This window comes from Otolemur garnettii, unplaced genomic scaffold (genome assembly GCF_000181295.1).
Source record: "Otolemur garnettii isolate 467f Iridium unplaced genomic scaffold, OtoGar3 scaffold00173, whole genome shotgun sequence".
In the NCBI taxonomy this organism is placed as follows: domain Eukaryota; kingdom Metazoa; phylum Chordata; class Mammalia; order Primates; family Galagidae; genus Otolemur; species Otolemur garnettii.
Window position 1 is genome coordinate 2,021,178 of NW_003852568.1, and position 18,399 is coordinate 2,039,576.

The window sequence follows — 18,399 nt, forward strand, 5'->3', positions numbered from 1 at the left end:
GCGATCTTTCTTATCCTATTGTAGGCATTAACTTTGTAAGAGGGAGCATGTCCACTGAGCATGGCCCTCCAAGTTGCTCCCCTTGCCCCCAGTCCTGACTCTGTCTTCCTCCTCCCCTCTCTCCAGCAACATGTCCGACGCCTTGGCCAACGCCGTGTGCCAGCGCTGCCAGGCCCGCTTCAGCCCTGCGGAACGCATCGTCCACAGCAGTGGGGAGCTGTACCACGAGCACTGCTTCGTGTGTGCCCAGTGCTTCCGGCCATTCCCCGAGGGGCTCTTCTACGAGGTGAGCATGCTCCCAGGGCGGGGGCACCGGGTACCATCGCAGGCTCAGCTCAGAGTCTGCCTTCTAGGAGTGGGTGGGACAAGCCAGTGACCGGGCCAGGCCTCAAGCCAGCACAGAGCTACGCTCCCCTCTCCTGCACTGGCCTGTGCCTCCCCTGTGAAATGTGCCCCTGGTTTCTGTGGGTGCTAAAGGAGAGTCACCCTCCCCCCTGCTCTGGACAGTTGCCGAATGGGCCCTTTGTTAGAATCAGGTGGGAAACACAGTAACTACTCAGGCTGTCAGATGATGCTCAGGGTGGGGGAGGGTGCTTAGGGCAGGTAATATTTGGGTGGACCCCAGGGGAGGGGACCGTGCACATCTCTGCAGGAAGAGTGCTCAGCAAGGGTCGCAGCAAGTGCCAAGGCCCTGCGGTGGAAGCACATGGGGACTTTCGGGGTGTGGCAGGGGGCTGGCATGATGGACATCTGGGAAACAAGGAGAGGGTGGGAGATGAGGGCATAGAGATGGGTCTTGTCTGGCCCCGTCTGGCCCTAAGGCCTTTGTGGGGCCTTAGGCTTCTCCCTCCATCTGCCACTCGAGTAGGACTCCTCTGGTCACTGTGCTGATGAGAGACTGTAAGGGAGGAGGGACAGAGGCTGGAAAGCAGGTGGGCCAGGGAGCTGATCGCTGCAGCTGCCCAGGGGCAAGTGCAGGGGCCCAGTCTGGCCCCACCAGCTCACAAGAACAGGTCTTTAGATCTGGTTTTTTTTTTTTTTTTTTTGCAGTTTTTGGCCAGGGCCAGGTTTGGACCCACCACCTCTGGTATATGGGCCAGCACCCTACTCCTTGAGCCACAGGTGCTGCCCAGGTCTTTAGATCTTTAACAATCTTGCAAACTGACTGTGAAAAACAGCTGGTATTAAAAATTAAGTGACAGAAACATACAGTGAGATAAAATTTTATTAAAAACAAAGATACTAAATACTCCTAACATGCCATTTCCTAATCTCTGTGTTACATTTTACTATCACCTAAGCCGCTGGGGTTACTTCTGTCCGTGGTGCTGGTGTGGGAGCCGCAGCACATCTCTCAGTCCATGTTGCCAGCGTGTTGGCAGCTTGAAAGTGGCCATTGTGGGCAGTGGCAAACACGTGGAAAATGGCCAACACTGCACATCAGTGTCCTTCCCAACAGAGAGCTAGTTGTTAAACATTTACCAGCACACCGCTGGTGGCTGCAGTGGCGGTGCTGACCAGGGGTCAGATGCTAGGCATACTTTGAGGTAGAGCTGACCGGTTTGACTGCTGGCTGGATGTGGAGTGTATGATCTGCTTGAAGAGGTGAAAAAGCAGTTCCTGGTGGTACCTCCAGCCTCCTGGGTGACTGTGAAGTCAGCAGAGGGGTGGGCAGAGCTCTGGGAGGAATGCCATGTGCCTAGAACAAGGCTAGTGCATAATCGATGCCCAGGAGATACTGACTGCTAAGTGAGTTTAAACTTCTGCTGCCTCTGCAGGCCCCCAGGGAGGCTCCATCCAGTTGCAGCCTAATAAGTCACTCTAATTGTGGAGAATAGGAGAAAACAAATTAAAAAAAAAAATAAAGTTAAGGGAGAAGGCAGTGGAGGCAGGCTCGGGTCACACGGGGGGCCTGTGCAGGGGCCTTGCTGCCAGCAGCGGCTGCCCAGCAGTGTGCATACTGACCCCTGCCGGCCCAGGGCTCTCTGTCCTCCTTTGGCTCACTCAGTGCTCTCTTCCTTCTGTTCCCTCCCTGGGTCTGTGTGGCCTCTGAAGGAGCTGGACTTCTCACCCAGAGGGACATGGGGAATGGGGCCAAATAGCACACATACTTCAGACTTCGGCCCCTCCCTCCCAGCTTCCACTGCCAGCCCCGCCCTGGCCTGCTCTCTTCCAGCTGGCCTTGCTGACCTCTCTCTTTATACCCCACTATCCCAAATGGGCCAGTCCCCTGTGCTGGTCAGGCCTGGGACCTCCTGCCCCAGCCTCAGCCTGAAACGCCCTCCTCTGGGCACCTGTCCCCTGCCACCAACTCCTGATCCAGCGAGGGTGAGGGCAGCTTGTGGAGGTGATGGCTGGTTTACTTGTCTGTCTGTGGCCCTGTTTGCAGTTTGAAGGCCGGAAGTACTGCGAACACGACTTCCAGATGCTGTTTGCTCCGTGCTGCGGATCCTGTGGTAAGGGCGCCAACAACACACCCCTGCACTGCCCAGGAGGTGGGGTACAGGAGACTCTGCCCTGATCACTCCACACAGTCTCATAGCGTATCTGCCTCCAGGCCCCTGCAGGCTCCACCTCCCTACTTGGGGCACCCTGGGCAGGCTATGGATTGTGCTTGGAGGGCCGAGGGGGGAGGCACCCACGCCTGCCCAGATGCAGGGACTCCTCTTCTTCCAGGTGAGTTCATCATCGGCCGTGTCATCAAGGCCATGAACAACAACTGGCACCCAGGCTGCTTCCGCTGTGAGCTGTGCGACGTGGAGCTGGCTGACCTGGGCTTTGTGAAGAACGCGGGCAGGTGAGGTAGCTGTGAGCTGGGCAGGGAGGAGGGCCCCTCGGTGCAGGTGGCACCTATGGAGGGCCAGGCACACTCCAGGCTCTACTGCCTGTACTGATGTGGTTGCCAACTGGCCACTCCTTCCTCGCATGGTGACAGTGCAGCCCCCAGTTTATGGGTGATGACTGGACTGGAGCTGCTCAGTAAGGACCCCTGGGCTTCAAGTGCTCCCTGTTGACAGCCTCAGGGGGAACCATTGGAAATCACCCCAATCACCCCACCTGCTGACTTGTCCTGGCCACCTCCCCTGCCTATACCCCCAGGCCGAGTGTCCTGGAAGGAGTCATTCAACCAGGTTGCCTGAATTCAGGGCCACAGATTTCATGGCACTCAGGGAGTTGGCCCTCCCCCACCACTGCCCTCTGTCTCCTTCCTCACAGTGGGTGGCATCACTCCCCCACATTGGGGCACAAGGTCTGGGGACCCTGCCCTGGCATCTGCAGCTCCTCCTCTGTTTGTGGAATGCCCCCTTCTCTCTACTTTTTGTCCCTTTCTAGAGGGCTGGGCTGCGGATCTGAGGCTCCCAACACCTTGGGCCTCCCAGCACACCTGCTAGCTCCTTCCTGTGCTCCCACCACCTGCTCAGTCTTCTTGGAGACCCCGACCTCTCCTCGACCTCTCAGCAGCTCTTGGTGCAGCTGCCAAGATGTAGAAGCACTCCCTCTTCTGGCACTCGGGCCCCTGAGTTCTTGGGGGTTCCTCTAGCCTCGTGGCTGCACCAACCCACTCTCCTCTTCCAGCTCCCATTCCTCCTTCATCTCTCCATGTGGACGTCTGGGGCTCTGTGCTCAGCCCTCCTGGCTGCCCTTGCAGACAGAGTCCAAAGCCTATTGGCATGTGTGCCCGGACAACCTGAGACTTCTGCCTTTCTGTCCTCAGCTGCCCGTGTGCCAGCTTCCCTTGGCGTTCACCAGCATCCCACAATGAGCTGCAAAGTTCTCCACTGAGGACCAAGTCAGCTCTCCCAGTATCTCCCATGTCAGTGATAGGCAGCAGGGTCCTCCAGAGACCCCAGAGTGTGTTCTCTGGCACACCCTCTGCTGTGTGGGCATGCCCTCCCTCCTGCTCAGTTCCTTCCCAGCACTGCCTGTGCGTGTGCTATTCCAGAGAGAGGCAGGTGGCCCCTTGTCAAATGGGGTCTATGGGAGCAGGTGAGCAGTGCAGGGGCTGAGGGGCAGCTCTAGGGGCTGTGCTGATCATCGGGGTCACTGACTTGTGTGTGCCAGGTGGGAGTCCTGTCTCGAGACTTCCTGAGCCAAGCGTGCATTGGAAAGTAAAAGGTGACACAAAAGCAAAGTGTTGCTATATGGCAGGCAGTGTGGCAGGTGGAGTGTGTAGGGAGTGAGAGCCCTGGCATCCTAAGCCCCCACGTTCACAGTCTTCATGGGGCAGGCACGCCTGGGGCCAGCAGAGCCCTAGCAAGAGAGCCCATGACGCCTCTGCCACTGCGTCCTGTGCCACTGCCTTGGGATTGTTAGGTCAAAGAGAGGAAGAGGTTCTGGGAGGGGCTTTGCAGTGACCAAGCAGGATAACCGTCATAGTCCTAATGTTGCAGTTATGTTATGATCCATACAGACAAGTACAGAGACGCCCATGTTGGGGTGATGCATGTGCTAACAAGGGGAACAGCTCAAGCTTGGCCGGCAAGGCTGGCAGTGTCCTGCAGGGAAGGAATGGGGCTGAGGCCGTTGTCTGGGTCAGTAGGAGTCAGGTCCACACCCTGGCTTCCCTCACACGGTCCTCTCCCTGTGACTGTCTCCCCACACCACATTCTTGATCAGGATGTGAGAGGGACTGGTTACATGCCACGGAGCTCTGGAGATTGTCAGCCACACGCAGGTCTGTGTCTGAGTTTGCAGCAGGAGGGACCGGGGACCCAGAGCTGTGCTGATGTGCATGGGAGGCCATGCTTGCTGATGTCACCCAGGACCCACCCTGAAATGTACTTTTGGTACATTTGGCTGTAATTTCTAGTCCATGTCCTGTAAACCCAGTCAGGGGTCATCTGGCAACGGTGCCACAGAGGGAACTCAAAGCACCTTGTGCTTCATGGGAAATATCCAGATGCCCTCTCCACCCCTCTGCTGGGACCCAGGTCTCCTGCGTGTTTGCAGCCTGCCTTCCAGGGTCTGTCTGCTGAGTTCTGCTGCTGTGCGTTTCTGGAGTGGGAAGGAGGCTGGGAGCCTAGTGGGGAAAGAAAGACTGTCATTGTTCAAGAATTGTTCCTCTGCCTGCTCCCCCGCCCTGACCATGGGTGAAGTCACTGAGTGTCTAGGAGCCACAGTAGGTGGTGAGCCAAGGCCCTCCCTGCAGGGGTGTGGCCAGTTGATCCCTGTTGTTAGTTCTCCTTTTTTGAGGGTTAATACCGAACATAGCTGGGCAATCTAGGGGTTCAGGCCATGGAGGGATGGGTGGGGACCTGCTCAGTTTTCAGGCTGTTTGCTCAGGAGGTGGAACAAACAGGAGAACCTCTCCTCTTGCCAGGGAGAAGGGACTTCTCTTTTTCAGTCTGGGCAGCGTGCAGCCTGGGCAGCCATCCTTCCAAGACTGTCTGTGGCTGGCCTGGCGGTACCGGGGCTCACAGCTCAGACCTGGCACTCAGCGAGCTCTCATTGGTCTTCCCTTCGAAGCTAGGGGGCGGGCCGGAGAGCCTTTTCCCGCAGAGCAAGTTGCACAGGGCATGACGGAACTTCTCGGCCACAAAGAAGTACATGATGGGGTCGAGGGCCCCGTTGAGGCTGGTGAGGCAGGAGGTGATGCGGTTTCCCAGGGCCAGGGCCCGCTGTGTGGAGCAGGAGGTGCCACTGCCGCGGTAGTGCAGCACGTAGACGGAACGGTTCACGTGGTAGGGCACGAAGCAGACCAGGAAGATGGCCAGCACCATGGCGATCATGCGTACAGCCTTGTTCTTGAGGCGCTTCTCCACGCGGGGGCCCTGCCGTAGGCTGCGGATGATGAGCAGATAGCAGGTGACCGTGGTGACAAAGGGGAAGGTGAAGGCCACGGCCAGTGACACCAGGGCGTGGTGGGAGGCCTTCTCCCGGTACAGCTGTAGGCAGACGACTGTGTGGTTGGTCTGCACGGTCTGTGGGCTCACCAGCAGGGGGGCCATGGCCACGGCTACCACCACCCACAGGAAGGCGCAGGCCAAGTGGGCATAGAGGGGCCTGCGGAGCTTGAGGGACTTGACCGGGTGCACGATGGCCAGGAAGCGGTCAGCACTGATGCAGGTGAGGAAGTAGATGCTGGCGTACATGTTGAGGTAGAAGAGGAAGCCCGTGAGCCGGCACGGGATTTCCCCGAATGGCCAGTGGTTCCCAGAGAAGTGGTAGACCAGGCGGGTGGGCAGGACCAGCACACAAGACAGGTCAGCCACGGCCAGGTGCATCAGGAACACGTTGGCTGGGGTGCCTGACTTGTGGTCCTGGATGAAAAGCCACAGGGCCAGGGTATTGCCAACAAAGGCCAGGATAAAATCCAGGAGATAGAAGGAGGCAAACAGCATGTTCTCCAGCGGCGTCTCCTGGCCGCATTGCTCTGTGGTGATCAGGGAGGAGTTGGCCATCAAAGCTGGGGAGGCCACCTCGGGGCCATCCATGCTTTGGCCGGAGGCAGAGCCTGGGAACAGGCCTGAAGGGAACAAACACATGGGTCATGGGGAGCCTGGAAGTTTGGAAGCCTCACGCTCTCCAGACATCCAGAAGTAAGAGGCCCCCCGCCCCTAGCTCAGGGGCTCTGGAACTGCTGAGGCACCTTTTTGTCCATTTGGGAGGGTCAGTGTCAAAGGCATTTGGAACTTCAGCAAAAGGTTGAAAAAAAGCCCGGCTTGGAGCTTCCCACTGGTGCAGCTGCATCCCTACCAAGTAGGCGAGGGCCTGGGCTGGAGTTCCTCACCACACTGCACCTTAGGTCACTTCCTCAGGGCCCATGGGTGGGAGGCTCTGGGTGGTGGGAGGGTGGAGAGAAGGGCTCATGATTTTTTGCTCCGCCCCAAGGTGTGCTGAGTGGTGGAGATAGCACACTAGGTCCCCAAGTGCCCTCCTGATGGTAGGTGGTGATGTGTTCCTGAGCCTGCCAGTTCTTCAGCCTCGGCCTTGGTGCGTAAACCCTGCTCACCCCTTTTTGACCTGCCTGCCTGAGCTCAAGGCACTTCCCGTGAGTGCAGTGACCAATGTGTTGCTGTTTTCTGCTCATCCCCTATGGGCCTTCTGCCACACCACCTGACTCATGGGAAGGTCTCCCAGGAATGCCAAAAGAACCATGTCCTGGGAGGTCAGAGGCCTGCTCTGTCCACCCCAACTGAGAGCCCCTTGGTCTCCTTGGGGGCTTTTTGGACACAGTCCACCAGCTCTACTTGGGTCATGGAGACCTTGGGTCATGGAGACAGTGGAGACCTGTCTTTTTTTTTTTTTTTTTTGAGACAGAGCCTCAAGCTATCCCCCTGGGTAGAGTGCTGTGGCTTCACAGCTCACAGCAACCTCCAACTCCTGGGCTCAAGCGAGTCTTCTGCCCCAGCCTCCCAAGTAGCTGGGATCACAGGCGCCCGCCATAACGCCCAGCTATTTTTTGGTTGTAGCCATCATTGTTGTTTGGCTGGTCCAGGCTGGATTCGAACCTGCCACCTTAGGTGTATGTGGCTGGCGCCTTAGCCACTTGAGCCACAGGTGCCGAGCTGAGACCTATCTTTAGGAAAAGCTGTGCTTGGTCCTCTAGCCAGCAGAGAGTGTTTTCCTCCTGGAGTAGTTAAGGTGGGGTCTTTTCCAGGGGGGCAGCGAGGTAGGGACACCAGCCAGGGTTTTCCAGTTTAGATTTGCAGCCCCAGAGAGGTCCCTGAGGCTACCCGGCCTGCCCACCCCTAAAGGCCCTTTGCAGAGCCCACAGCCTGGGCGACAGACTGTTTATGTTGTGAACTTGGAGTCCCTAGCAGACAAAGAACCTGACTCCTGCTATGATTTTAATCAATCAAGAGACATAGAAAGGAGAAGGAATGTTCCAGACACCCTGCCTCACCCACCAGACCTGGGAATGGGGGTTCTGGCAGCAGAGAGGTTAGGAGGAGAGAGGCCAACAGGGCAGAAGTGGCAGGTGGGGCTCAGGCTGCAGCCCCAGCAGGGTCCTTCTCTTGGGCAAGCCTGGCTCTGCACCAAGCAGCCAGCAAGTTTCTTTGTGTACTTCTCCCAGCCTCAGTTTCCTCCTCCCTTAATGTCCCTGGTAACACCTCCTGCAGGGATGCCTAGGGTGGGTGCCAGTGGTACAGAGCATAGCAGGCATGATGACTGTGTGTTGGCCTAGCGGACCCTGGAGGAAAAGGTTGGGGATTGTCTGGCATGGAAGAAACCCAGGCATGGAGGTGTCTGGGGAAGGTTGTGGGAGGGCCTGGCACCTCCCGTCAGTGGTAAGCAGGGCTAGTGCCCCTCCTCTGCAGAGGTAAGGGCTGGCTGGCCTGAGCACCTGGCCAGTTGATGTCCTCAAGCAAAGGGAAGGATGGCACTTGCCTATAATGTCTGGGGACGTTCCCTTGACCACAAAGATTGCCCCAGCTCCAGAGCATTTCAGGATGAACTATTTTCCTTTTGGTTCTAGGAATGGGATCTGTTCTTGGGTTGTAGTCAAGTGCAGAACTGTAACCCTCTGACTTGGAACAGTCTCAGTGACACACTTAGGACTGCTAAAACCAGGGTGGGGTTCATGGAGAGCTGAAGGATGCAGAATGTAGGGTGAGTGGCTTTGGCAAGCTCAGGCAAGTGCCTGGAGATGGGCTTGAGTGAAGCCCCAAGGATGGGCTATGGGGGCCTCTGAGGAGGACGTGGAGAGGGAGGGAAACAGCCCTGCGACGGGGCTGGACCTGCAGGGGCAGGGAGGAGAGGGAACAGGTGCTGAGGCTGTGGCTGTGGCTGTGCTGGGGGCGAGGACAGGAGACTGGAGACCAGATGAACAGGTGCATGGGGGAGAGGAAGGACAGATCAGGGAGTGAGGGACTGGAAGGGAGGGCAAGCAGGTGTCCTGATTACGGGTGAGCAAGAATAGATGGGCAGGGGCCAGGGAAGACAGAGGCTATGGGGCCCAGTGGGTAAGGCTCCTGTCACAGGGCTGGGAAGGGGCCAAGGTAAGTGCCCTCCACCCTAGATGTCCCTCAGGCCTGGACTCTGCCCCACAGTGTAGTTATCCCCTGGCCCTTTTGAGGGCAGCTCACGGGTATGACTGCCCACACTACCTGGCATGGTATGGGCCTACTTGTGCTTGCTCGCTCCAGCCCTAAAAGGAAGGCATCAGTAGCCTCATTGTACAGATCAGAAAAATCAAGGCTCTGCATGTACTAATTTGCCTGAGGTCCCTTGTCCAGGGGGCAGTGCTCCTGGATCTGGGAGTCAGGCCGTGGAGAGCCCAGGCCATGGCCTTGCCTCTGGGGGCTTTAGGGGTTGCCAGGGCCCCGGGGATCAGAGGTGGGAGTGTGGTTTGGTCCCAGTGCTCACACTGGAGCTGTCGGGGCCTGGCTGCAGGATGCTGCCTAATTTGGAGGTCCAGTATGAAATGAATGTCTTTAAGGAAAGCCTATGCTTGGCCTCTAGCAAGCAGCCCCTAGCTCAAAAAGTAGGTATTTCTTTTATTTTTATTTATTTATTTTTTTTGAGACAGAGCCTTAAGCTGTCCCCCTGGGTAGAGTGCTGTGGCATCACAGCTCACAGCAACCTCCAACTCCTGGGCTCAAGCAAGTCTCTTGCCTCCACCTCCCAAGTAGTTAGGACCACAGGTGCCCGCCACAATGCCTGGCTATTTTTTGGTTGCAGCTGTCGTTGTTTGGTGGGCCTGAGCTGGATTCGAACCCACCACCTTAGGTGTATGTGGCTGGCGCCTTAGCCACTTGAGCCACAGGTGCCGAGCCAAAAAGTAGGTATTTCAAGATAGCAGAGCATTAACCTGAATCAGGGCCCTGTGGGACTGCAAAGGTCACATATCTTGTGGCTGGACATTCTGCTCCTGTCTGGTGGCCTGGTGGGTTGGGGCTGCCCTCGGCCTGCCCTGTCGGCTGAGTGTAGCCAGTGCCTTTCTGTCTCTGAGACTGAGGCTTAATTTTAAAAGCTTTCTGGTTTGTTTCTGGTTTGCTGGTCTTTCTCCATTGTAGGAGCTCTGATACTGATTTTTGCAGTGTGGTCTGAGACAGGCCCCATCACTCTCCATTGTCCCTTAGAAATGTAGCCCTCAGTCTAGACCCACTAGGCTCACTGCTCAGACTACCACTGAGCAGGCATTCCCAGGGGAGGGTATAGGGTGCAGTGGGCCTGGGCAGCATAGGGAAGAGCATCCCCATGGAGGGGATGCTGGGCAGGCGTGGCTGTGGGAAGAGCCCATGGTGGCAACACCGTGGCCAGGTGTGGCCGTTTCCTCTGCACTGGGCACCTGTCCCTCTCTGTCCTGACCCTTGCTCCCAGGCAAGTTCCTTCATCTGACTCCTGCTGTGGCAAGGTTCCCAATGGTTAGTGTTGAGGGGTGCTGGGTTCCGGCTGACGTCGCGGTATGGACAAGCCCCTTGCCCTCTGCAAGCCCCCAACAGAGGGACAAAAACAGTGCTTTGTGGGTCGCTGTGAGTTCAGACTGTGCTCAGCCTCCAATACTTAGGTCATGCCATTATGAAAGGGACAGGAAACCCCTGTCTCCACCCCAGCAGGGCTCCCTGCTGTGCTTCCTCTGCTTGGTCCCTGGCTCCCTGCCCCATCCGACCCATCCCTTACCTCACACCAGGTCCAGGAGGAAGGGGCGGCAGGAGAGCTGCCCCGTAGGTGGCGGTGCTGGTGGTGGGTTCCGAGCAGCTGTGGGTATGAGGCTGGCTATTTAAGGGGAGGAAGGGAGGCTGCAGCCCTTCTGGCCCTGAAAGGCCACTTCATTCCTGAGGGGTCCCTTGTGTGGTGGGCTGCTTGTCTGGCTGCCGTTGCTGCCACCCGGACTGTGAATATTCCAGTGTGTCCCCAGCCTGTAGCGTCACAGAGGCTGAGTGTGTGACTGCCTTTGGAGCCTCGAAGTGGGTGAGGGACTGCTGGGGGCTTGAGCTGGAACTGACAGACACAAGAGGACGTTTCAGAAGGGGATGACTTCCTACTACTGGGGGGCCGGGAGGGGCTGGCTGCCATGGCAACATGCCAGCCCTCCCAAGCCTGCGCTGGGCGGGAGGGAGGGTGGGAGGCTGAGCAGGCTTGTTTGGGCCGAGGGAGAGGGGACTCTTTCAGAACACTTGCTGTAGGGGCCTTGTGTCCTGCCCCGTATAATTAGGCCCCGTTTGGGCATTCAGAATAAATCACGGGCTTTCTCTGGAGCAGGGCACAGCTGCGGGAGCCTCATAATGGGGTGCTGTCTCTTCTGTGGGGATGCAGCTCAGCGCAGGCCTGGCCCTCGCCTGCGTGGCCGCCGCCTCTGGACAGAGTGTGGAGGAGAGGCCCCGCTGCCTACTGGCCCCCAAGGCTCCTTCCCAGGTAGCTTGAGGCAGGGGTGCATTTGATTGTCACCAGAGGTCACTCCTGAGACTGAACAAAACTCATTTCTCCTTCTAGGTCCAAAATGATAGATCCAATAACCCGGGGAATGAAATCACCATTCTTAGTTTGAAAAGCTTTAAAATGTTTTAGTTAAAACATTGAAAACTGTATGTGGCTAGCATTTAGGGAGTACTTGCCACATGCCTCGTGACCCTGTGTGGCTGGGACTATTGCCCCATTTTATAGACGAGGAAACCGAGGCTAAGAGAGATGAAGAAACCCAATAGCAAATACTAGAAAGAGACAGAGCCAGGATTTGAACCCAAGTATGCGTCACTCCAGAACTTAAGCTGTTTGTGTGTGTCTGTTTGCTTGTTTTTGTTTTTTTGTTGCATTTTGAATCTAGAATTCTTAGGTTCCATCTTAATTTTACCTGGAAAAAATTCTGAAGGTTGCCTTTCGATCTGATGCTGGGTTCAAAGTCTGTTGAGAATCTGTTTCCCATCTGGGGTTCCTTCTAGAAAGACAGGCTTCCCAGTTCATCTTGCCTGGGAGCCAGAGGCATGTGAAGGGATCTGGGCCAGAGTCAGGTCCCTTCTCATCGTGCCCCGCCAGTGGCCGTCTGGAAGAACTGGCTCATAAGGGTTGGAATTGTGGCTATTTGAAACTGGCTGCCCTGACCAGGGCATTTCTGGGCTCACAGATCATCTGTTATTTGGGTAATTTCTGACAGTGGCCTCAAGGCACTGACCACTGTAGTAGTCTTGGGGAGTCGAGCTAATTTCTATAGCTTTGAAACAAATTATTCCATGTGGATTGAATGTTGTCCTAATGCCAAGGAGGAGTCAGCATACCTGAGAGTGGGGTTTTGGGGAGCAAATGCTGTGTCTGTGACAGAGACCAGCAGGGAGGTGGGCTGCCACTGTGGAGGTGGCCTCAGGTGGGGGCGGAGCACAGGTGTCAGGAGAGGGGGGACTTCAGGGATCATGGGGATGAAGAATGCAGCCATAGGCCACATTTGCCACCCACTGCGGGGTAAAAGCAGTCCGGGCTCCCCATCTCTACCTGACCACATTGTCATTGCCAGATGATGCTCAGCATGTGGGTTCTGGTAGGGGCACAGTTGAGCTCCAGTAAGCAGCTTAGCAAGTGGTTACTGGGCACCTTACTTGGGCCCTTGCCCTGCACAGCAGCTGGGAAGATCAGACACCCTAGGGTAAGCAGAGCATGGAGCTATGCAGGACAGAGTCTGGGGTAGGGATGCTGAGCTGGCTGCCCTGGCATCTGGGATTTGCCCACCGTAATCTAGAGTCTGAGATTTAATCTCTTAGGTAGGCTCCCTGACCAGCTTTAAAAGGCACTAATGCTGGGTGTCAGGTTGTGTGGAGGCCGTGCAGGGTGGGAGGCTCCCCTGTGGCTTGGGGACCTGGGAGGGGAATCCAGATGGGCCGGCAGTATGTTCTAGAGTCAGGTAGCAGGTGGGAACCGGCAGCAAGGGATGTTGACTGGGGGCTTTTATGTGTTTTTGCTCACGGATCCTAAGTCTAAATTCCTATCACCTTTGAGGCTCGAGGAAACAGAAGCCATGTTGATTTCTCTCTCTGTTGAGACCACAGCTGTTGCCCAGCACAGGGAGCAGCATCAGAAATTACACTGAGGTCTTCACAAAAGACTCTGTCATGGCAGTTCTTGGGTTGGGGGCCTCCATCTGACATAGCTGTGCTTGTCTTTGGAGACAGAAAGTGCCTGTGCATGTTTGGGCCCCTCTTCATCCGGTGGGCCCCAAAGGAAGGGGGTGAGCAGGCCCCGCAGCCTGGCATTCACTGCTGGGCACAGAAGTATTCACTGTAACTTGTGTATGTTAGGGACATTTGACAAATAAAACTAAACTTCCAACAAATGTCAATTATGTGCCTCCTGTATTCCACACACTGTCCTAGGCTTGGAAGAAGTGGAAGGAAGAAAACACCATGTAAAGACGGCAGATAGCCCGCTGGCATCTCAGCTTCTAGTCCTTTTCTGAGCACAGGCTCCTTTTCCAGGGCTCACCTGTGACTTCCAGGTGGCATGACTGGGCCATGTGCTTTTCTGTAACCCTGGGCTCAACCCCTTTGAAGCCCCAGGCAGAGGGCAGCGGGTTAGGGACCTCTGTAATTCTGTCCCTAACACCTTCCCTCACCTCCCACAGGCACCTGTGCCGGCCATGCCACAACCGTGAGAAGGCCAAGGGCCTGGGCAAGTACATCTGTCAGCGGTGCCACCTGGTCATTGATGAGCAGCCCCTCATGTTCAGGAACGATGCCTACCACCCCGACCATTTCAGCTGTACCCACTGTGGGTAGGTGTGCAGCCCGCCCTGCGACAGGGGCAGGTGGAGAGTCAGGGTTGCCCCAGAGCAGGGGCAGAGCTGTGGTGAGGTGGGAGAGGTGAGCAAGGTGGGCAGAGGCAAGTCTGGAGATGGGTGCTGGGTAAAGGGCAGAGGTGGAATGGGAGCTGCGGAGCAGCTGTGGCAGGAAGCACCTCTCTCCAGGGTGCTGTCTGGGGAGCACTTGAGACTCAGGGAGGGTGATGGCCAAGGCCCCTGGACTGCTGGTGGTTGAGACAGAGTAAAGGACAGAGTCAGAGGGGCAGCAGAGCAGATCCCGGAGTGGGGTCAAACTGGCATTTCCTGGTCCCCTCTGTGCGTGTCCCAGACATCCAGTCTGCTTGGGAGGAGGAGGGGCCTGAGAACAGACCTGCTTCTCAGAGGCCTGGTGGTGCAGAACACAGGCGTCCTTCTGCCAGGCCTGTGGGGACTTCAGTGCTCCAGGGCCTGTCTGGGGCACAGGAAGTCTTCAAAGGGCCCAGAGATCAGAGAGAGCTGCCGGCTCCATGCTCTGTCGGAACAGAATGGGGCCTCTCAGGGAGCTGCACCGGGACTGGAGGGACAGGAGGGACCCTGCAGAAGGGCAGGGATGGCACCCAGAGTCTCCGCACTGTCTTCCAGGAAGGAGCTGACTGCCGAGGCCCGTGAGCTGAAGGGCGAGCTCTACTGCCTGCCCTGCCACGACAAAATGGGCGTCCCCATCTGTGGGGCCTGCCGCCGGCCCATTGAGGGCCGTGTGGTCAATGCTCTGGGCAAGCAGTGGCACGTGGAGGTGAGCCAAGCTGGTGGACACATAGCCAGTTCACAGTCATGGTCAGAGCCTTTCTGCACCCCTAGCCCAGGCTCCCAGCAAGGACCTTCCTCCCTCTGGCCAGGGAACCCGGAGACCTGAGCCCACAGGCCACGCTGAGCAGCCCCACTTGCCTTTCCTCTTCCTCCTCCTTGCATTCGAAGAGATTCTAAAGTCAGGAGACCTGGGGGATGGTCCTCCCAGGGCACCCTGTGGGGCTGCAGTTGACAGAAGCAGTTGTGTGTGCAACCTGTGTAGACACGGAGCGGTGGCTCCTCAAGTGTGCGACCTGGGTACCTGAGCATGTGGGTTCTGGTGGGGGCACAGCTGAGTGCCAGTCAGCAACTTGCCCTCAGACTGCGGGCACTCATGTTCTCACAGACACACTCGAAGAGGGAGTTTGTGTTCCCTGGTGGCCAGCTATCCTGTGTCCCAAAGCTATACCTGGGGCAGCCTGTTTAAAAAAGGTCCCTGGTGCAGGCCTGACCTGTCCCCCTGGGGGGATGTGCATCCTCACTTGCTGAGTCCTGGAGGACAAAAAGATGATTCCTAGTGACCCCCTGGCCCATGGGGGAGGCCCCCAGAAGGCGCCATATGACAGGCAGGGCTCCCACCTGAGAGGGCCCTCCACACTGTGATACCTTCCAGCACCTGACTCCTTGGGCTGAGGCTGCCAATGAGGAGACCAGACTGGGAGAGGAGGGTGACCTGCAATGTCACCATGGGTACATAAGAGTAGGAGCAGGGTCTCTTGACTCTAGGGCAGCCACCATCCGCCTGGCCTCTGCTTTCTGTCCGCTGGGGTCACCACCCAGTCTTGATGCCACATGGCCCACCCTCTGTCCTCCCAGCACTTTGTCTGCGCCAAGTGTGAGAAGCCGTTCCTGGGGCACCGACACTATGAGAAGAAGGGCCTGGCCTATTGCGAGACCCACTACAACCAGGTGGGCTGGGCGGGGCCCTCAGGGAGGGCTGGTGGGGGAGCTATGGGGAGCAGGGCAGGCTGTGGACAGACCCTTGAGATTCCCACCAGGTGCTGAGGCCCATCCCCTTAGCCCTGGCTTGGGGTCTTGATACCTAGGCAGCTGTCTCAGCCTCAGAGTCTTTATTTGAAAAACATACCCTTATGCCAAGGCCTATTGCAAGGACAGAATGAGGCATCATGAGGTCCTGGGCATGTGGTGGTGACAGTACTGGCAGCTGCCCTCTCTGCCACTCTGGTGCAGAAGGCAAGGAAGGCTGATGGGATGGGGTCACCAGCCAGGTCCACTCCCTCGCAGGACACCAGTGGGAGCAGAGGGGTCTTTTAGGGAGCAATGCCTCAGCCTGATGTCTTTCCCAGGGGATGAATCTCATGGGTCGGTGGTGCCCTGACTCCAGCACCAGGGGGACACCTGAGAGGGCCCAGGGGGACCCCTGAGAGTGGGTGTGTGGGGAGAGGTCAGGCTGCATCCTGGCCCTGGGCTGGACTATGACTGCCTACAGCACACTGACAGCTTGCCCGGTCCACAGCTCTTTGGGGATGTCTGTTACAACTGCAGCCACGTGATCGAGGGTGATGGTGAGGTCCCTGTGTCCCCAAGCCCCTCCTTCCCCTGCCTGCCTGTTCCCCTGGCGGGAGGGGGAGGTGTTCCTGCAGCTGCACAACTGGGCCTGCTAAGCCCTGCACCTGCCCCCACAGTGGTGTCAGCCCTCAACAAGGCCTGGTGTGTGAGCTGCTTCTCCTGCTCCACCTGCAACAGCAAGCTCACCCTGAAGTAAGTTGGCCACCTCCCCTGTGAGGTGTGTGACGGGCCAGGGCGGGGGGTGCTTCTGCAGGTTCCTGGTGGAACCCTGGTGGAGCAGTGGGGCTTGGAGCAGCCCAGGCCTCGCATAGCATGAGGAGACTGAGGCAGGTCCAGGGACCTCAGGGCACAGTGAGAGGGGAGAAATACCTGAGCCTCCTGTATACCAGCAAGGATCCGGGCTCTGGGGAAGGAAGGGCATGCTGGCCCAGCGAACAGCATGTGCAAAGGCGATGGAGCAGACAGCTGGCTTGTCCAGGAAGCCTCGTGGGGATGGGGAGTGGGTATCTGGGCCATGGCAGGAAAGATGGGGCCCAGGTTCTGAGGGCAGTGGGGAGCCACAGAGGGTTCTGGGTCAGAGCTACAGAGAAGCCTCTAGGAGAGAAGGGTATCCTTGAGGCCCATCTCTTCAGACCCATCTCTGGCCTGGGGCCTGTTCCATGGTCTGGAGGTGTGGGCTGGGGCTGAGGAAAGCCCACTCCACCACCTCCGTGGCCACTGTCTGAGATCAGAGTCAGTGGGGTGTGGGGTCCACGGACCGCTGGGCTTTGTCCCTAGGAACAAGTTTGTGGAGTTCGACATGAAGCCCGTGTGTAAGAGGTGCTACGAAAAGTTCCCGCTGGAGCTAAAGAAGCGGCTGAAAAAGCTGTCGGAGCTGACCTCGCGCAAGGCCCAGCCCAAGTCTGTGGACCTCAACTCAGCCTGAGGGCTGCTGGCTACCCCACCCAGGGCCCGCCCCCTCCCGGCTTCCCTGGGACTGCTACCTTGGTTTACCCATGCCCTCTCTCTTCCCTCCCCTTCTCCTCCTCTCTGCATCCCTTCTCTCTTTGGCTGGGGCCTGCCTTTTTTTCTGTGCAGAGGCAGACCCTGGGGGAGAGAGCCTGTGACAGGCCCAGGTCCATGCCTGGCAGTCACGCCAACCTGTGCCCATGAGGTCATGGCAGCTTCCAGCTAGCCTCTCCTGCCCTATCCCTCCCACAGAGGTCCTGGTGGCAGACTCTCCTGTGAGAGCCTCTGCTCCAAAATGTCCCTGCTGCATGCATGTTGCCACCTGGGGGACCACAGCCGGGGAAGTCCATCTGACTCACTGGACCAGGCCATGCAGATGGAGTCTCAGGGGACACACTTCAGCCTTTCAACACTACTCAACCAAGTATTATTTTTGCACCCAAACCGAGCGAGCAAGTCCTGCCACACCCACCTACTAGTCACCTAGAGGGCCAGGACCCCACCCCACCACCCAGGAGGCCTTCCCAAAATCCCACTGTGGCTGCCTGCTTCCGTTTCCCTTTCCCGTCCCAAAGGCTTTCATTGTGCCCTTGGGTGGGGCTGGGGGCCAGTGGCCAGGGTGGCTTGTTCCAGGGAGGACACTTTTTCTGTGGCCAGTGCAGACCTGGTGTTGGGGCTCACGCTTGCACAATGAAGGCTGTTCACACAACCACAGTGGCCTGGTTTGTGGGGGGACATGGGGATGGGCAGTGTGGACGTGCCACTGCTGGTGTTAGTGAACACAGAGACATCAGACAGGAGTCCCCAGCCCCTGTCCTGGGCCAACTGGGAACCCTCAGGCCTGAGCAGATGGGCCCATGTGGGCTGGAACCGAGCCTGCCAGTGAGGTGGGGGGACCCAGGCCTCCAAGGCCCTGTGTCCAGCTCTGCCCACTGCCTGGCACAGGCTGGCCTTCTGAGAGCAGTCCATTCATTCCAGTGCCCTGGGGGGGGGGGAGAAAAGGCACAAAGAAGGGCCTGGAAGGAGGATTCTCCAGCAAGTGCCCTCTCCCCAGGCTGAGAAACAGGAAGGGAGGGAGGGAAGAAGGTGACAGAAGGAAGGAGTGAAGGCCTCCTTGGAGAATGCAGCTGTCACCAGGTTCCCTGGAGAAGTCATAATGTCTTTGCTTTCTGGAGCCCCTCTGTGGGCCACTGTCCCCCACCCCTAGCCTCCCACTCATCTGCAGCGACCCTTGTCCGTCACAGACACTTTGCTCCATAGACTTTTATTGAGCATTCTGCTGGTGGGTCCTCCTTTAGCCTCTGTGGTCAGTGCCCAGGAGAGAGGGTCATCTGGGGTGCTGGTGGGCTGTGTGTTGGGGAGAGGGTAGCATGCCAGGTCTGCTCTGTGGGGGTACCCTGATCAGGAAGGGCAACTGGGTGGTCAAA

General features: G+C 57.6%; 2 protein-coding genes across 9 annotated transcripts in view; one reads left to right on the forward strand and one right to left on the reverse strand.

Annotated features, from left to right (window-relative positions):
• The window catches only part of LIMS2 (LIM zinc finger domain containing 2), a 32,378-nt gene extending 14,697 nt beyond the window's left edge, over nt 1–17,681 (forward strand). For 6 of the 8 annotated variants that reach the window (XM_003800335.3, XM_023519379.1, XM_003800334.3 and 3 more), the window contains exons 2-10: nt 127–286; nt 2,390–2,456; nt 2,677–2,797; nt 13,493–13,642; nt 14,291–14,441; nt 15,311–15,403; nt 15,972–16,020; nt 16,141–16,216; nt 16,802–17,681. In XM_003800335.3, the coding sequence (XP_003800383.1) occupies nt 127–286; nt 2,390–2,456; nt 2,677–2,797; nt 13,493–13,642; nt 14,291–14,441; nt 15,311–15,403; nt 15,972–16,020; nt 16,141–16,216; nt 16,802–16,949 (1,015 nt within the window). In that variant the 3' untranslated portion in view covers nt 16,950–17,681. Of the gene's footprint in view, nt 1–126; nt 287–1,551; nt 1,606–1,648; nt 1,750–2,389; nt 2,457–2,676; nt 2,798–13,492; nt 13,643–14,290; nt 14,442–15,310; nt 15,404–15,971; nt 16,021–16,140; nt 16,217–16,801 lie in introns of those variants that run through there. The other 2 variants (XM_023519380.1, XM_023519381.1) reach the window with 2 other exon arrangements.
• Nucleotides 5,119–7,090, reverse strand: GPR17 (G protein-coupled receptor 17). The gene has a single exon (XM_003800336.3). It carries the CDS (start codon nt 6,483–6,485, stop codon nt 5,415–5,417), a length of 1,071 nt encoding a protein of 356 aa, XP_003800384.2. The 5' UTR covers nt 6,486–7,090; the 3' UTR covers nt 5,119–5,414.
• Nucleotides 17,682–18,399: the final 718 nt, after the last annotated feature.

Coding starts and splice junctions, on each gene's coding strand:
- GPR17 (XM_003800336.3), bottom strand. CDS start 6,485: ATGTGTTTGTTCCCTTCAGGCCTGTTCCCAGGCTCTGCCTCCGGCCAA.